The following is a 17,239-nucleotide window of genomic DNA, read 5'->3' as shown; positions in this document are numbered from 1 at the left end:
CAATGATGCATCAGTCTTAGTTTATTTATCTGCCGTTTCATTACCCTCAGTCCTAAAGTTTCTTGGAATCCACATCGTGGTAATTTGGCTTCTGTTGGATGCTAGATTACTAAAGCTTCAAAGCAGCCCAATTTTCTATCTTGCCAGTACTTTGTATTCGATAGGGCTCAGTTAGGATATAGACAAACTTTCCCATAGTTCGCATTTGTACTGGTCTTTTAGGTGCCTGCTATATCCCAAGTACTTCAGCCTGAAAACTGCAGCAAAATATCCTAGATGATAACTCATAATCTCCCTACCAGAATTATGAATGCTCTGGTATATTATAATTCCAGTACCTGACTTCCTGTCAAATAGAAAACAGTTTGTATATCAGACTATCTCGTTACTTTGACGGAGCAGTTCAATATCCAACTCAATATTAATCCGGAAGTTCAATCTGGAGTTGCCTTTCTGGTTTTAGTAAGGAGGAAACATTATTTTTGACATCTGCACCTTCCTTTACTTAAGCATCAATGAGTTGCTGATGTCAATATGGCTTTTCTTTTTCCAATTTTGTATATCTGCTGTGTCTTGGTACATTGACCAATTGTTGTAATCTCAGAGCACTTTTTGTTGCTTCTTCCTCAAGAAAACTTTCCATTGGTTGAAGTCCTAAGATGAGCTCCATTGGTGCTGTAGTCATTCCATAGTATGTTGATGTTATCATTAGAAATGTAAGCCTTTGTACCCTAATTGAGTGGGTCATGTGGTTAATAATCTGGATTGAATTGAACCGAACAACCGCTCATATGACGGTATTGGTCTTATTACTAACTTGTGCAAATATATTATATTATTTAGAGTCAAGTCCCAACTATTTTCCGTCATGCTCTGACATTGAACAAGGTAGGCTTTTTCAAGTAATTTGTCCTTGGAGTATTGGAGTAATTTGTCCACTACTATATTTTTCAGGCTCATATTCCTGAATTTATAAAAGGGCAATTGAAAACTGGTACTGGTTACTGGGTTTATATCTACCGATGAACTAGGATGCTCTGTTAACTTCTGTTTTACTTGCTATATCCTGACACTTATAGTATACAAAAGCAATAATCGTCAAATGATCTCTGGGCCTTAGCAACATCATAGAAAAGCTAAATTAAAACATACCATATGCTCCCTTCATCCACTTTTATAAACTCTCGGTACACTGCTTGCATATATCTATAAAAGTTCTATGATTGATGGAGTCAATTCACGAAAATATAGGATGTAGGGGCAAAATATATTTTTTAAACTCTAGACAGGGTGCAATTTTGCTGTTTTTATTTAAATTTCTTCAATAAAGGAAGGTATTCTTAAAACAAAAATATAAAAAATGCAACTTCCAAAAACTAGGGGAGAACGGAGCAAAAAATCTAGATGATAAATGCCCCCTAAACTGATATACCTGGTCTTCATTCATGTTCAATGATTTTTATTTTGAAATATGAAAAATCAGCTTGCTTGGCAAATGTAACGATGTTTCAGGCATGACTAGGAGTAATAAAACTGCCCCATACACAACAAAAAAATTTCGGTCTATTTAAGCACTTCAACGCAAATTAGTAGAGGCAAACCTAAGGAAAATGATGGATTCATGCATAAATAAAAACTTAACCCTGTTAACCTTAGAACTGGACGTCACAGGGTTAACGACGCAAATTGTAAACTGTTCAAAAGATTTTTGTATAAGTGAAACATTCTTTTTGTGTTCCATTTTCCCAAAATATCTTTGAAAATGTAAACGCAATTGAAGTTCATTAACACATATTTTTTTGATTTTTTAAAACAGTTTATTTTCTAGAAACACCTTTCTAGACAACAACGTAGAAAAGCAAGACGAAACAGAAGAATTTTCAGCCAAAAGCTCGTAAGTCCTAAACTGAGATTACCTCTTTTGCTGTTTCTGACAGATTTTACAAGTAAAACTGCGAGTAAAAAAAAAGCATAACTGATAATTTTCCCTTTACTATTGCTGTCAATTCCTACCATCTCATGCATCTAGCCTAAATATTGCTAATAATATTTCTAATAATTAATAATTCTAACAGAATATTTTCTAATAATTTCACAATTGCAGTTGATAAAATATGTCTACAAAACGAACCGCATTACCGACAACAATAGGCCTAGAAAATGGTAAATTTTGATACGTTGAAAAGCCAACAAGGTAAGCCATAGGTGCATGTCTTCTGGTACCAGAATTCTTCTTAAAAACTTCCAATTTTTGTCAATCAAGTTTATAGGACCTGTTTCAATTGTCTTTATATTTTCTTTTTAGCCATTTTGCCATGATATGCACTGCACTACTAGATTCAGCCCTCTATCCAAAGCACCACGAAAACTCATGTGAACAGCTGCTAACCATTTACATTAGCACACGTAATAAAAAAAAAGTGAAAAAGACTTAGTTCTGAAAGTGGTGAAAAGAATTACTTTTGCTATATAATTTGAGAAAAAATAATTAAAAGATCCTTGATTTTGTTGGTCGCTTGGTAAGCAATTTCAACCTAAAATTACTTGGAACGCCACTTCTTAGGCTTTATCCCCTGAAACTGGCATATTTAAAAACTTAGGCTTTTCGTTCCCTCCAAATAATACTGGTGGAGAAAGAAAATCTTGAATCTGGATTTTTCAAATTTTCCAGAATAGTGGAATTGAGAATAATATCGGCTATTCAGGGGTTCTTTAAGCGTCAGTACTTGTTTTCTGTTATAGAACTCATAAATAAGAACAGAGAGATAAACCAGCGACAATCGCATTACCATGTTCTGAAAACCATTAATATTGAATAATGGCGTTCAAATTGAACAGAATATAGTAGAGAGTGCGCACTGAAATGTGCCAGCAAGGGAGAGGGGACTTGATCGTTTTCCCTACGGCGGTGAGCCTTAGTTTAAAGGTAAATGTCCTGGTGTTTTTTCTTATCGCGTTTATATTTCTCAGTTCTAAAAATTCCGTACTTCCTGAATGTTTTTGGTATTTCCAGGAAGGGAAAGGGGCTCACCCTCTTAGGCACTAGAATATTTCCGATATATATATATATTTATATATATATATATATATATATATATATATTTATATATATATATATATATATTTATCATATTTGGTAAAATTTATCATATTTAGTTTACCTATTTTTGCTAAAAAGAGGGATATATTAACAGGATAAGCTTGTTTTGGTGTTACTTGGTTGTTTTACATTTGCTGTTTTTTTTTTCTTTCATAGGCATGTATTTTGGGGGTGATACCTGACACGGGGATGCCATGGATATTCTGTGGTAGCCACAACACTTGGCTGGGTAGAGAATTTAATGTGGCGAAACCCTATAGACAAGTGTATTCTCCTGATGAGCCCTTGTGTTGGGTTGTTGCCTCTGAATTATTTGTCTTTATTGTTTCTATTGTTTGGTGAAAGACGACTTATACTTATTGACGACATGACTGCCTGTCCATGGATTATTCTTTATGGTTGATTGTGTATGGCTATGCTGTTTGACCTATGTGATTGTATGGATGAGTAGGGTTAAGGCCTCATTCAAGTGCTGGTATATATTAATCACTAATTTAGGAAAACAGTCTTCCTTTTCTCCTTCTGGCTCTCTCTTTTTTTCTTTTTTTTTCTTTTTTTTTTGTGTTTGTGCTGTTGCATTGGTGATTTCTCTTTTCATGATATTATTCCAGGTTGGATCCAGTGCTGGTGGAGAAATTTTTTTAGTTTTCTCCCCGACAGACCTTTACCCTGGTCCAGGTTTTTAACCTGATATTGTTAATTATTGGTGAGATGGCACTTATGCAAATTTCATGTTCTTTCATGTTTTTGTTTATGTATTTATTGACCTATTGACCTTGGCATGTTTTTTGGACTTTGATTGTTGGATTTTGATTTGGATGTTGGTTTGTTTTGGATTTATTTTCAATAACTTTTAATGCAACAAAACACAAATATTAGCCTCGGAACTCGGAACGATTTTTTGAAAGTTAGTAAGTGTAAGAGTCTTTGTTTTCTTTGCCAAGATCATTTTATCCCACGGACTTCTGTTAAGAGTACATTGTATAATAAAAATTTTGCATGCAAGTTACGTAATAATGTTAATTGTAGAACAACCAATGTAATTTACCTATTAGAATGTAATAAATGCTGCCTACATTATGTGGGGGAAACAACTAATAATATATATAAAAGATTTTCTGGACACAAGACAACAGTTAATAATGAAGAAACTAATAACTATCTAGTTCAACATTGTAATAATGGTAAATGTTCTCAGATATAACTGTCACAATTTTAGAAAATTTAGAGTTAGAAAATTTAAATAAAGAAGAGAAGAATAATAGACTACGTAAGAGGATTTCTGGATCCATACTCTTGGTACAGCTTATCCTTTTGGGCTAAATGATCGTGTAGCAAAATATGGTGACATGTCTCAGGTTGTTGTTAAATGTATTGATGGTTTTATGGACCATCCTTCTTTTACTTGTCCTACTAAACGTAAAAAACGATCGAGAGGACATAGGAAAAATAATAGAAAAAATGAATTAGATGTACATATGCTTTCTATAGATCTATGCCAGCTACTTGAATCTAGGGGTATGATTTCTGTAATAAAACGTCTAAATAATTTATCCAAGAGGAATTTAATCAAACTTTTCTGGATTGTTAAGAATAATACAGCTCTTGAATATAATTTTAAAGTAATATGTGATACAATTTGCATTCTAACTAAAACGAAATTTATTTCAAAAAAGAAAAAGTTTGATAAGATTAGTAATAAGGATAACAGATTATATTTACCTATTAATTTTACTTGTAAGCAGATTGAATTTACCAGAAATTTTAAATCAGCGGCATGTGAAACAGGCCCTTCCTAGTAATTTGGAAAAGCGCCATCTTTCTTATGAAGTTCAGTCGGCATAGATATAGGTGACAAAAATATTCTATTAATGGATTGTTCTGAATATAAAAAATAATGCAGGAAAAATAATTGACTTTGGAAAAATACTAAGCGCTAACAGACTCCTACCTTTTGAAAATTCACTCTCAGCTTTTGCCCCTTCCTCTACAAGATCAACAAATCCTGTTTGTTCTTCGGCTGTATCAGCTAAAATTTGACGTTTTTCCGACCACAAAGCAGATTCGAGTTCTATAAAGGGACATTTTATTATATTACAAGAGTAATTCCTGTGTACTTATTTTCTGTGCATTTAGGAATGAGCCAAGTGATTTCGTGAACAATAAACGGTCATAAAGCTTGTTTGTCCTATCTGACCAGCAATCTCGCATGTTCACAAAGTCTAGAGATAACATTGCCTGTAAACATTCATTACAGAAACATGCAGTTAAATTGTAATTGGATAATTTGAAACAACATTCCAAGTCAAATTAAAAATTTATTACGTGATTTCAAGGCAATGAAAGAAGCAGAATTTTGATTTCAATACGAAGACCGAATTAAAAGGGGCCTTCTAAATTTGTTTGTTAAAGATAATCACTTTTATAGTCCACATAATAGTAATGACCGCTAATCACAAATTAGTAACTTTGCAGTATAAGCTTTGCTACAGGGAGCTGGATTTTTGAGGCAACGTGGAATAGTATTTCAAGCCAATATAGAAAGTATTGAATTACAAAAACTCTTTTTTTCAACTGAAAGTAAGGAGCAGCATTTAAATTTAAAATACACAGAAATTATTACGAATATGACATGCGTTGCCCCCTCCTAAATACACCGCTCTTCAAGCTAAATTTTGATTTTTTGTTCAAAATATTTAAGAATGAATAATGAAACACAAGAGCGTTTAATTAGAACTATAAGTTTGTTTTTTTAAGTTCCAAAAACTTTAGCGTGAAGAGCGAGCAATTGCGGAGAAGGAAAACCCCCTTCGTGATTTCTGTTCAATTTTAATTTTAATTTTGCTCCTCACTTCCAGTTGTAAGAACTCGTTTTTTAGATTTTTATGGCACTTGGTATTAACCAAGTGACATATAGCAATCGCAAATTCTGTCGGTCTGTCGGTCCCGGTTTTGCTACTTTAGGCACTTCCAGGTAAGCTAGGACGATAAGATTTGGCAGGCGTATCAGGGACCAGATCAGATTAAATTAGAAATAGTAGTTTTCCCGATTTGACCATATGGGGGGGGGGAGTGGGTGACCCGTTAATTCGGAAAAAATAGAAAAAATGAAGTATTTTTAACTGACGAACGGTTGATCAGATCTTAATGAAATTTGATGTTTGGAAGGATATCTTGTCTCAGAGCTGTTATTTTAAGTCCTGACCAGATTTGGTGACATTGGGGGAAGTTTGGGGAGCCTAAAATCATGGAAAACGCTTAGAGTGGAGGGATCGGGATCAAACTTGGTGGGAAAAATAAGCAGAAGTCTTAGATACGTGATTGACATAATTGGAACGGATCCACTCTATTTGGGGGAATTTGGGGGGGGGGGCTTAATTCTGAAAAATTAGAAAAATGACGTATATTTAATTTACGAAGGAGTGATCGGATCTTCATGAAACTTCATATTTAGATGGACCTCGTAACTCAGATCTCTTATTTTAAATCTCAACCAGATCCAGCGTCATTTGGGGGGCAGTTGGGGGGGGGGCGAAAATCTTAGAAAATACTTCAAGCGGAGAGATCAGGGTGAAACTGGATGGGAAGAATAAAAACCTGTCTAAGATACGTGACTCACATAACCGGACCGGATCTGTTCTCTTTGGTGGAGTTGGGGGGGGGGTAATTTGGAAAAATGAGCTATTTTTAACTTACGAAAGGGTGACCAGATCTTAATGAAATTTGATATTTAGAAGGATCTTGTGCTTTAAAGCTCTAATTTTAAATTTCGACCAGATCCTGTGACATTGGGAGGAGTTGGAGAGGGAAACCGGAATTCTTGGAAAACGCGAAAATTGGGGTATTTTTATCTTACGAATAGGTGATAGGATCTTAATGAAATTGATATTTAGAAGGAATTCATGTCTCAGAGCTCTTATTTCAAATCCCGACCAGATCTTTCGACATTGGGGGGAGTTGGAGGGGGAAATCTTGGAAAACACTTGGAGTGGAGGAATCGGAAGGAAGCTTGGGGGATAGAATAAGCAAATGTCCTTGATACGTGATTGACGTAACCGTACTGGATTCGCTCTTTTTGGGGGAGTTGGGGGGAGGGGTTCAGTGACTTGGCGAGTTTGGTGCTTCTGGACGTGCTAGGACGATGAAAATTGGTAGGTGTGTCAGGGAGCTGCACAAATTGACTTGATAAAGTCTTTTTCCCAGATTCGACCATCTGGGGGGCTAAAGGGAGAGGAAAAATTAGAAAAATGAGTATTTATAACTTACGAGTGGGTGATCGGATCTTAATGAATTTTGATATTTAGAAGGACATACCATATGAGCTCTTGGCTCTCAGCTCTTCTTGCCTCGTCAGAAATGCCATATGAGCTCTTAGCCCTAGCTTTTATTTATGACCGTTTTTTAAATAATACCGAAAAATTTTGTTCCCTCTCCATGGAAATTTTTTTCTCCCATGAAAGATTCCTCCGCGGAAAGATCCTCCCACGTAACCTCCATTCTCCTTTAAAATCCTCCCCCCGAAAAGCATATGTATACTTCCCGATAGTCAATACTAAATATATACAGTAAGCAAAGTTTATAGCTTGTACCCCGGGGATCGTGGAGGTCAGGTGAACCTCGATAACATAGTTATGAGATCTTTTGACTATGCTGAACAAAATGACTATCTCAAAATTTGTGTTGGGAGCGTTTTGAAAATTTTAGGTGTAAGAGCTGCTTGCCTTCCAAATACTTTTGACTCTTGAAAAGGGCAATAGAACTTTTAATTTCCGATCGAATTACCTCCTTTAAAAGTTTCAATGATTTTAATAGCTATGATAGAGTAGCGCCGCTTATGACATTGCTTATATGACTTTTTGAAAACTTGCATGCGTATAATCTTTTCATTTAATACAAACTCCCTCTAAACTCCCTCTATACACACAATGTGTTCTGGTTTGTTCAAAATCCACCAAAATTTACCTTGAAATTTCTAAAAATTCAATAGCGTAAACCATCCTGAGAAATTGCTGTTTATCCCTTTTGACAATCTACATGCTCATGGTTCGTTTTGATTTAGTTTGACTTTCGCATAAATATTCATTGAAGGCTTCAACTTCAAGCATTGAAGTTGAACCTGAAGCATAGCTGATAAGTCCTCTTTACAACCTGTTGGGGCATTGTATGTTTCGATTTAGTTCAATACGGTTTCAATATTGCCAACAATTTTCGCCTTAGTACCATTAGCTTTAGTAGTAGTAGTAGCAGTTGTATGAGTAGAAGCAGTAGTATTAAGATGCAAACATTGTCTTTTGGTTAGTTTAACAACCCCCCTCCCCACAATAAGCCCTGTAGGTTTCATCTTCGCACACAAAACTGTTCCTAAGATATTGTTGATATTTCTTTTTGACGACCTGCATACAGAGGGTGTGCTGTGATTCAGTTCACCTTCCCCCCCACAAATTCGCCTTTTCGCCTCATACCCTTAGGCATAGTTGTAATAATAGTCACAGAAGAAGCATTAGTATTTGCAGTACTAGTAGTAATATTTATAGTAATAGCACTAAAAGTAGCAGAAGCAGTATTATTAAAATGTTGGCCTTTGGTCAGTTGAACACCTCTGTAATCAAGTCCTGGAAGTTTCAACTTAACGCAATTAGGCATTGCTATAACATTGGCAATAAGTCCTTTTACTAACCTGTATATTCACATACTTCTTGAAATTTTCATCTTAATGCTCTTAGCCTAACAAGAAGTTGTAATAGTAGTAGTAGTTGTAGCAATAGTTTTAGTAGAAGTAGTAAATGCAATAGTGGTAGTAGTACTAGTAGAAGCATGTAATATTTGCCCTCCGTTATTTTTGACTCTTAAAGGGAACTACAACCCATTTCCAATCAAATGAGCCTCCTCTAAAGTTTATACGACCAGCCCTTCCATAAAAAAATTACATGCTCTCGGGGAATAGCTTGCATCCCTTGTGCACAATCTGTGGGGGTTTGTTTCAACCCCTACTACTGCTACTACTACTAGTAGCCCACCGCAGCACCAAGCCGCCTAAGGCCAACAGAGCAACGCACGCTCCTCCTCCAGCCCAATTTATTCATAGCCTCCCCCTTTGCACCCTCCCAGGAAGTTCCCATTTCCCTTAAATCTTTACTTATGACATCCTTCCACCCCAGACGAGGATGACATGCTTTCCGTTTAGCCCCAGACGGTTTGCCAAAAAGGACAATCTTCGGCAATCTGTCATCCTTCATCTGTAGAACGTGACCTAGCCATCTCAACCTTTCTTTCATTACAGCCCTAGAAAGCGGGATTGAACCAAATTTGTCGTACAGCCTACTATCTGAAATACGGTTAGTTAGCCGAGTACCCAGAAGAATCCGTAGGTATTTTCTCTGGAAAACAGTAGCTTCGAATATTCTAATCTCGGTTTGCAGACGTATCTTTCTATTCTTCCATACTTTTTTGAACTGTGAAAAAACACCCTGAGCCTTGGCTATTCTACTGTTAACATCTTCACTGCTCCTAACGTCTTTACTAATAATACTACCAAGGTAAGTGAACCTACCAACCTGATCAGTCTTTTTACTACCCAGCGTCACCTTTTCATCTTCATTTATTCCTAGCCTTAGTGACTTAGTCTTCTACACATTAATTTTGAAACCTATTCTAGCACCCTAAACTCGTAAAACCTCTAAAAATTCATTAATTTTACTCACACTTTAAGCTAATATGCTTAAGTTATCAGCCTAATCCAAGTCCAGGAGAGTATTTTCTCCCCATTTGATTCCATGGTCTCCAATTGCCTTTCCTGTGCTCCTTAAGATAAAGTTCATCAAAATGATCCATATAAAAGGGCATAAAACACAATCCTGCTTAACTGTTGATCAAATAGTTCGTGGTAACGAACTGTAGTAAGGAGCGACCCGGCTCAATAGTAACCGAAACTCTAAAAAATGGAATTTTGATACCAATAGTTACCTTAAAAGAATCGCATTTTAAAGCTGATTTTAAATATATAAGTTTCATCAAGATCAGTTATGCCCATCAAAAGTTACGAGCCTGAGAAAATTCGCCTCATTTCAGAAAATAGGGGGAAACACCCCCTAAAAGTCATACAATCTTAACCATCAGATTCAGCGTATCAGAGAACCTTATTGTAGAAATTTCAAGCTCCTATCTACAAAAATGTAGAATTTCGTATTTTTTGCCAGAAGACAGATCACGGATGCGTGTTTATTTGTTTTTTTGTTTGTTTGTTTTTTTTTTCCCAGGGGTTATCGTATCGACTGAGTGGTCCCAGAATGTCGTGAGAGGGTTCATTTTAACGGAAATTAAAAGTTCTAGTGCCCTTTTTAAGTGACAAAAAAATGGAGGGCACCTAGGCCCCCTCCCACGCTCATTTTTTCCCAAAAGTCACCGGATCAAAATTCTGAGATAGCCATTTTATTCACCATAGTCGAAAAACCTAATAATTATGTCTCTAGGGACGACTTACTCCCCCGCAGTCCCCGTGGGAGGGGCTGCAAGTTACAAACTTTGACCTGTGTTTACATGTAGTAATGGTTACTGGGAAGTGTACAGACGTTTTCAGGGGGATTTTTTGTTTAGGGGGGAGGGGTTACGTGAGACGATATTTCAATGGAGAAACTTGTCATGGGGGAAGAGAATTTCAATGAAGGGGGCGCAGGGTTTTCTAGCATTATTTGAAAAAAACAATGAAAAAATAAATATGAAAAGTTTTTTCTACTGAAAGTAAGGAGCAGCATTCAAACTTAAAACGAACAAAAATTATTACGCATATGAGGGGTTTACCTCCTCGTTATACCTCACTCTTTACGCTAAAGTATTTTTAGTAATTTCAACTATTTATTCTACGACCTTCGTGATTCAGAGGTCATTCTTAAGGAATTGAGACAAAATTTAAGCTTTAGGGTAAAGAGCGAGGTATCGACGAGGGTTGAACCCCCTCATACACGCAATAAAAACATACAAATATAGAAGTTCGTTACGTAAATTAATTCGTAAGTTACGTATATTTTTTACCAATGAAAAAGTTTGTAAAAAATTAAAAGTTCTAGTTGCTTTTTTAAGTAATCAAAAAATTGGAGAGCAACAAGGCCTCCTCCCTCGCTCCTTTTTTCTCAAAATCTTCCGATTAATTGCAATTAATTAATATGCAAATTTCGTTTTAATTATTTATGTGCGGAGAGCCAAGATCAAAACATGCATTAATTCAAAAACGTCCAGAAATTAAATAAAAAAAGACAAGTTTTTTTAAATGAAAGTAAGGAGCAACATTAAAACTTAAAACGAACATAAATTACTCCTAATATGAAAGGGGCTTTTCCTCCTCAACGCCCCGCTCTTTACGCTAAAGTTTCTTACTGTTTTAAAAGAGTCAAACTTTAGCGTAAAGAGCGGGGCGTTGAGGAGGAAAAGCCCCTTTCATATACGGAGTAATTTCTGTTCGTTTTAAGTTTTGATGTTGCTCCTTACTTTCATTTAAAAAAACTTGTTTTTTTTTAATGTTTTAATACAAAACCAGCTGCTAACCTCATTTCCTACCTTAACCGCAGCAATATTATTCTCTTACATAGCATAAATCACTTCAATTTATTTGTCTGGTATCAAACAGTTAGTGGTAACGAACTGTAGTAAGGAGCGACCCGACTCAATAGTAATCAAAACTCTAAAAAATGGAGTAGAATTTTAACGAAATTCACACCATCAGATTCAGCGTACCAGAGATGCTCCTATCTGCAAAAATGTGGAATTTTGTATTTTTTGCCAGAAGGCAGATCACGGATGCGTGTTTATTTGTTTGTTTTTTGTTTTTTTTTTCCAGGGTTGATCGTATCGACCCAGTGGTCCTAGAATGTTGTGAGAGGGCTCATTTTAACGGACATGAAAAGTTCTAGTGCCCTTTTTAAGTGACCAAAAAAATTGGAGGGCACCTAGGCCCCCTCTCACGGTATTTGTTTTCCAAAAGTCAACTGATCAAAATTCTGAGATAGCCATTTTATTCACCGTAGTCGAAAAACCTTGTAACTATGTCTTTGGGGACGACTTACTCCCACACAGTCCTAGTGGGAGGGACTATAAGTTACAAACTTTGACCAATGCTTGCATATAGTAATGGTTATTGGGAAGTGTATGGATGTTTTCAGGGGGATTTTTTGGTTTGGGGGAGGTGTTGAGAAGAAGGGGACATGTTGAGGGAATTTTCCATCGAAGAATTTGTCATGGGGGAAGAAAATTTCCATGAAGGGGGCGCAGTATTTTCTAGCATTATTTAAAAAAAAAGAAAAAATAAATATGAAAAGGTTTTTTCAACTGGAAGTAAGGATCAGCATTAAAACTTAAAACGAACAGAAATTATTACGCATATGAGGGGCTCACCTCCTCCTAATATCTTGCTCTTTACGCTAAAGTATTTTTAGTAATTTCAACTATTTATTCTACGGCTTTTGTGATTCAGGGGTCATTCTTAATGAATTGGGACAAAATTTAAGCTTTAGTGTAAAGAGCGAGGTACTGAAGAGGGGGTGAACCCCTTCATATATGTAATAAAAATATGAGAATACAAAAGTTCGTTACGTAAGCTAATTAATAAGTTACGTATATCTTTTACTATTAAAAACATTCGTAAAAAATTAAAAGTTCTAGTTGCCTTTTTAAGTAACCAAAAATCGGAGGGCAACTAGGCTTCCTCCCCCGCTCCTTTTTCTCAAAATCATTCGATCAAAACTATGAGAAAGCCATTTAGCCAAAAAAAAATAAATATGCAAATTGTGTTTTAATTACTCGTCTGCGGAGAGCCAAAATCAAAACATGCATTGATTCAAAAACGTTCAAAAATTAAATAAAAAAAAACAAGTTTTTTTTAACTGAAAGTAAGAAGCGACATTAAAAGCTAAAAGGAACAGAAATTACTTCGTATGTGAAAGGGGCTGCTTCCTCATCAACGTCCCGCTCTTTAAGCTAAAGTTTTTTACTGTTTTAAAAAGGTAGAGTTGAGAGAAAGAGTCAAACTTTAAGATAAAAAGTGGAGCGTTGATGAGGAAGCAGCCCCTTTCATATGCGAAGTAATTTCTGTTCATTTTAAATTTTAATGTCGCTTCTTACTTTCAGTTAAAAAAACTTGTTTTTTTTTACTTAATACCGTATAAGGATAAGACCTTCGCTAAAGCTTTTCTATTAACAGAATCGAAAGCTCGCTCATAATCTATGAAACTGAGGACCTAAGGTTTTTGACACCGAAGGCACCTCTCAATTATCAATATAAGAGTGAAAATTTGGTCGTCACATCCTCTACCTTTTCTAAAACCGCACTGTTCTTCTCTTAAAACTTTGTTTTAAGAGAACCCGATTAATGGCTCAATAATTACGACACTCACTCTTGTCACCTTTCTTATACAGTGCTTTAATTAAGGTTTTCCTAAAACAATTAGGTAAATCCCATTTTTCAAGAATCATATTCATAATCTTCAGCAGCTTATTTCTAACCTCAGAGCCACAATATTTAAGAAACTCATTTATCACACTATCAGCACTTGAAGCCTTATTATTTTTTAATCCTTTTAGTACTGTCGCTAATTCTTCCTCGCAAAACATATCTTCCTTCACATCCAAGGTATCACAAATTTTTTCATTTTCATCTATATCTTTTCCTGCAACTTTATCTCGGTTTAGCCCATTGAATGAATGAATGAATGAACTTTATTACTCGTAAAAGTATAAAAACACAAAGTATGCAGTATTATAAATAAACAAAAACAAAAACGATTAACAGCGAAAAAAAAAATCAATGTATAAAAAGACAACATGGACTAATTAACCAGTATCATTATGGAAAAAAAAGGCTGCAGAGGGTCGTTTAACGTGAATAAAGTTGATAGTCTTTTTACATAAATCATCACTAGAAGACCGAATCCGAGAAGGTACATCTATTAAACCAAATTGAGCAATTATTTTTTTAGCACATTCTCAAAATGTTCTGCCCATATCTCTTTAACTCTTTCATTATCGCCAATAGTGGCCCCCTTTCTATCTTTAACTGGGACTAGTCTGGACTGACTACTCCCTCTCAATTTATTAACATGCCAGTATAATATTTCACTATTATGCCGTCTAGCTGTTTCTTCTAGATCCTCAGCAATTTTATCCATGGCCTCCACTTCCAACCTCCTTAGTTCGTATTTTAATGCTTTCTCAACTCTCTTTACATTCCTTTTGTTTTCGTGTGATCTATCACTCACATAATTCATGTACAGGCCCCTTCTACTATATAAGAAATAAGGATAGAGATATCTCTATCCCTATTTCTACCAACCTGGGTGTTAAAACCTCCTAGTAAAAACTATGTTGACTAAGATGGCTATCTAAAAATTTTAATAGGATATGTTTGAGAACATGATGGGCGTGGGGCAAGACAGGTTATCTTCCAATAATTTTTTACTGTTAAAAAGGACACTAGAATTTTCAATTTTAAATAGATTCATTCCCTTTGGAAGTGTCAACGAAAACTCCTTCTATACAAAGTGCCCTGGTCTAAAAAAAATAAATAGATCATTACATTGTGCCAACATCGTTCTTTACTAAGGCAGAGCTATTGTGCTGCCTATGATAGACTTCACTCGGCCTTAATTTAAAACAGTTAAACGTGCTGAAGAGGTAACACATAACTTTAAATCGTCCTGTGTATGATTTTTTTGTAAAACTTTGAAATTTAAAATGTATTTGTACTTTGTATTTTTTCAGAATTTACGAAGGGAAGTGATTTTGTTTCTTTTTTTGTATAAGATTATAAAAAAAATCTATTTTTAAATATAAATGCCACCATTTTATTGTTAGAAAGGTTTTTAGATCAATGTGTACGATGTATTGAATTTAAAGCTTTTTCTTGTAAAAAAAATTCAGCCTTTTTTATGAATAAATGTGACCAAGTGAAATTATCTTGAAATTCTACGGGCCAACTCTATTAAACTATCCTTAACATCAAAGAACTAACCCAAGTTTTTGAACATCTAATTTTTTTTACTAACAGCTAAATGTTCTAACCTTTAAACAAATGTTGTTCAAGGTTTAAGGCCATAACTTTTAAATTCTCCTGGTGATTGTCTCTAAGTAATTCCAGGTAGAATTAAGTAGAACTTTGTAACTTTTCAAAAAATATGTTTTCCATGGATGGCTTTACGAAATGTAATAGAGAATAAATGGTTCAAAAAGACTGATTAACTAGGGAATTGAAATTTTATTTCCATAAACTTTATTTGAAATATATATATATATATATATATATATATATATATATATATATATATATATATATATATATATATATATATATATATATATATATATATATATAAGTTTTTAATCAACTTAATAAAAGGTTTTATCCCTGTTTTGAACTGTTATACTATATATATATATATATATATATATATATATATATATATATATATATATATATATATATATATATATATATATATGTGGGCAAGGGTGTTTAGTTGAGACTTTCAGGTTTGAGGAGGATATTGCTTTATCAAAATGCAATAATGTGCTTGCCGGCAGTCGAAAGTGCGTATATGCAATATCGGAGGATTGATTGCTTAATGGTACTCATTTGAAACTTTTGGAGACCATTGCGCTAAATCAAAGGATACTATGCACCCCCAACTTGTCAAATCGTGTATAAAAGTCGTTACCTATTAGTGCTTTCTGCAACACATTCAGGGGGTATACCTGGAGCCATAAGGAGTCACCAATCTCTCAAGAAATGTTTTTCTTTCAAGAGTTATTTCTTCAGGGCATTCTACAAGACGTTAATATAATGTTTACTTATACAAATTACTAACGTAACTATTACAAAATAAAATATTTCTCAATTACAACAATTCAGAATCTAAAAACTCCTTGGAACAAATTCTGAAACCTCTATCCACCAGTGCAATCACAACCCTCGTTTCTCTGAAATAGGGAGGCACGAATGAAAGTTCGAACTGTTATCTTTGTGTTTAGGCTTTCTATATATATTGAGAGCAGCTTTTAATCAATAGGACCTCAAGAAAAGGTAGTTTGTCATTTCTTTCAAACTCCACAGTAGATCTTACATTTTTATCAAAACTATTTAAATATTTACGGAAAAGATCTAATGACTCTAAGCTGTGTTTCCAAATGCAAGCCACATCGTCCATGAATCTGCCCCAGAAACAAGGAAAGAGCCTAAAACTGTGTATAGCGAAGGTTTTAATAGAGCCCATGAAGAGATTTGCCAACAAAGGAGAGAGAGACGCCCCCATAGCCAAACCAAACACCTGTTTTTAAAATTCATCCCTAAAACCAAAACAAAGAGAATAATCATTTACAAGAATAACGAACTTCATAATGACATGAATCTCAAAACTAGCCAAACTTGTCATTCGTCAAGTGTATGGGATGAGAGATTTGTGAAATATGTGATATCATTGTGATTACGGGGGAATCTATGTTGAAGTGTTTTTGTCGTATATTTATTTGCCTAATAAGTTGATTGAAATTGAAACTGATTGATAAAATTCAAGTTGGAGGAACAGTTATGTTTTCCAGAAAAAGTCAATAAGTGAATATAATGTAAATACATAGAGAGCAAGATCGAAACAGTGCATTGGTGAAATACATTGAAAACAATGATCTGAATCAGTATGGGAAAATTGAGATTTCTACTGATCTATTTTGAAAGTAAAATTGTCTCGAAATCAGAAATTTTTTTTCCTGTTAGATATTTTAGTAGGTTACCCCACCTTTCTCTAGGGGAATCAATAGGCGATAAGAGGATACTTGAAGTAGAAAGAATCTTTATCTTTGGATTTCTTATTTAGTCTGTAATAAAAGTGAGAATGTCAGGATTAAAATATGAACAGATTTGAGAAGCAAAAGGTCATGCGAGATCTTGTGACTTTGAAAAAAACATCTGAATCTAAATGATCACTGTCAAAAGTTATCAGTGATAACAAAACAAAGTATTCTCTCAAAGAATGCTTGAAGATATCATGAGCTTTAGATTGTTGTATGATTCTCGTGCGTCGCAGGCCTAACGCATTTGCTCAACTTAGTGACATATTAATCAAAACAAAAGAAAATGGTATTGTGGATTTGCTTTTGAATAGT

The 17,239-nt window shown here is 34.7% G+C and overlaps 1 protein-coding gene across 2 annotated transcripts in view; it reads right to left on the bottom strand.

Moving 5' to 3' along the window:
* Window positions 1–4,944: 4,944 nt before the first annotated feature.
* LOC136031579 (lachesin-like) overlaps window positions 4,945–17,239 on the bottom strand; it is a 108,997-nt gene continuing 96,702 nt past the window's right edge. For both annotated transcript variants that reach the window (XM_065711247.1, XM_065711250.1), the window contains one exon: window positions 4,945–5,171. In XM_065711247.1, the coding sequence (XP_065567319.1) occupies window positions 4,969–5,171 (203 nt within the window). In that variant the 3' untranslated portion in view covers window positions 4,945–4,968. The remainder of the gene's footprint in view (window positions 5,172–17,239) is intronic.

Source organism: Artemia franciscana, chromosome 9 (assembly GCF_032884065.1).
Source record: "Artemia franciscana chromosome 9, ASM3288406v1, whole genome shotgun sequence".
Taxonomy (NCBI): Eukaryota; Metazoa; Arthropoda; class Branchiopoda; order Anostraca; family Artemiidae; genus Artemia; species Artemia franciscana.
The sequence above is the reverse complement of the archived record's forward strand: the minus strand, read 5'-3'. Positions and strand labels throughout refer to the sequence as shown.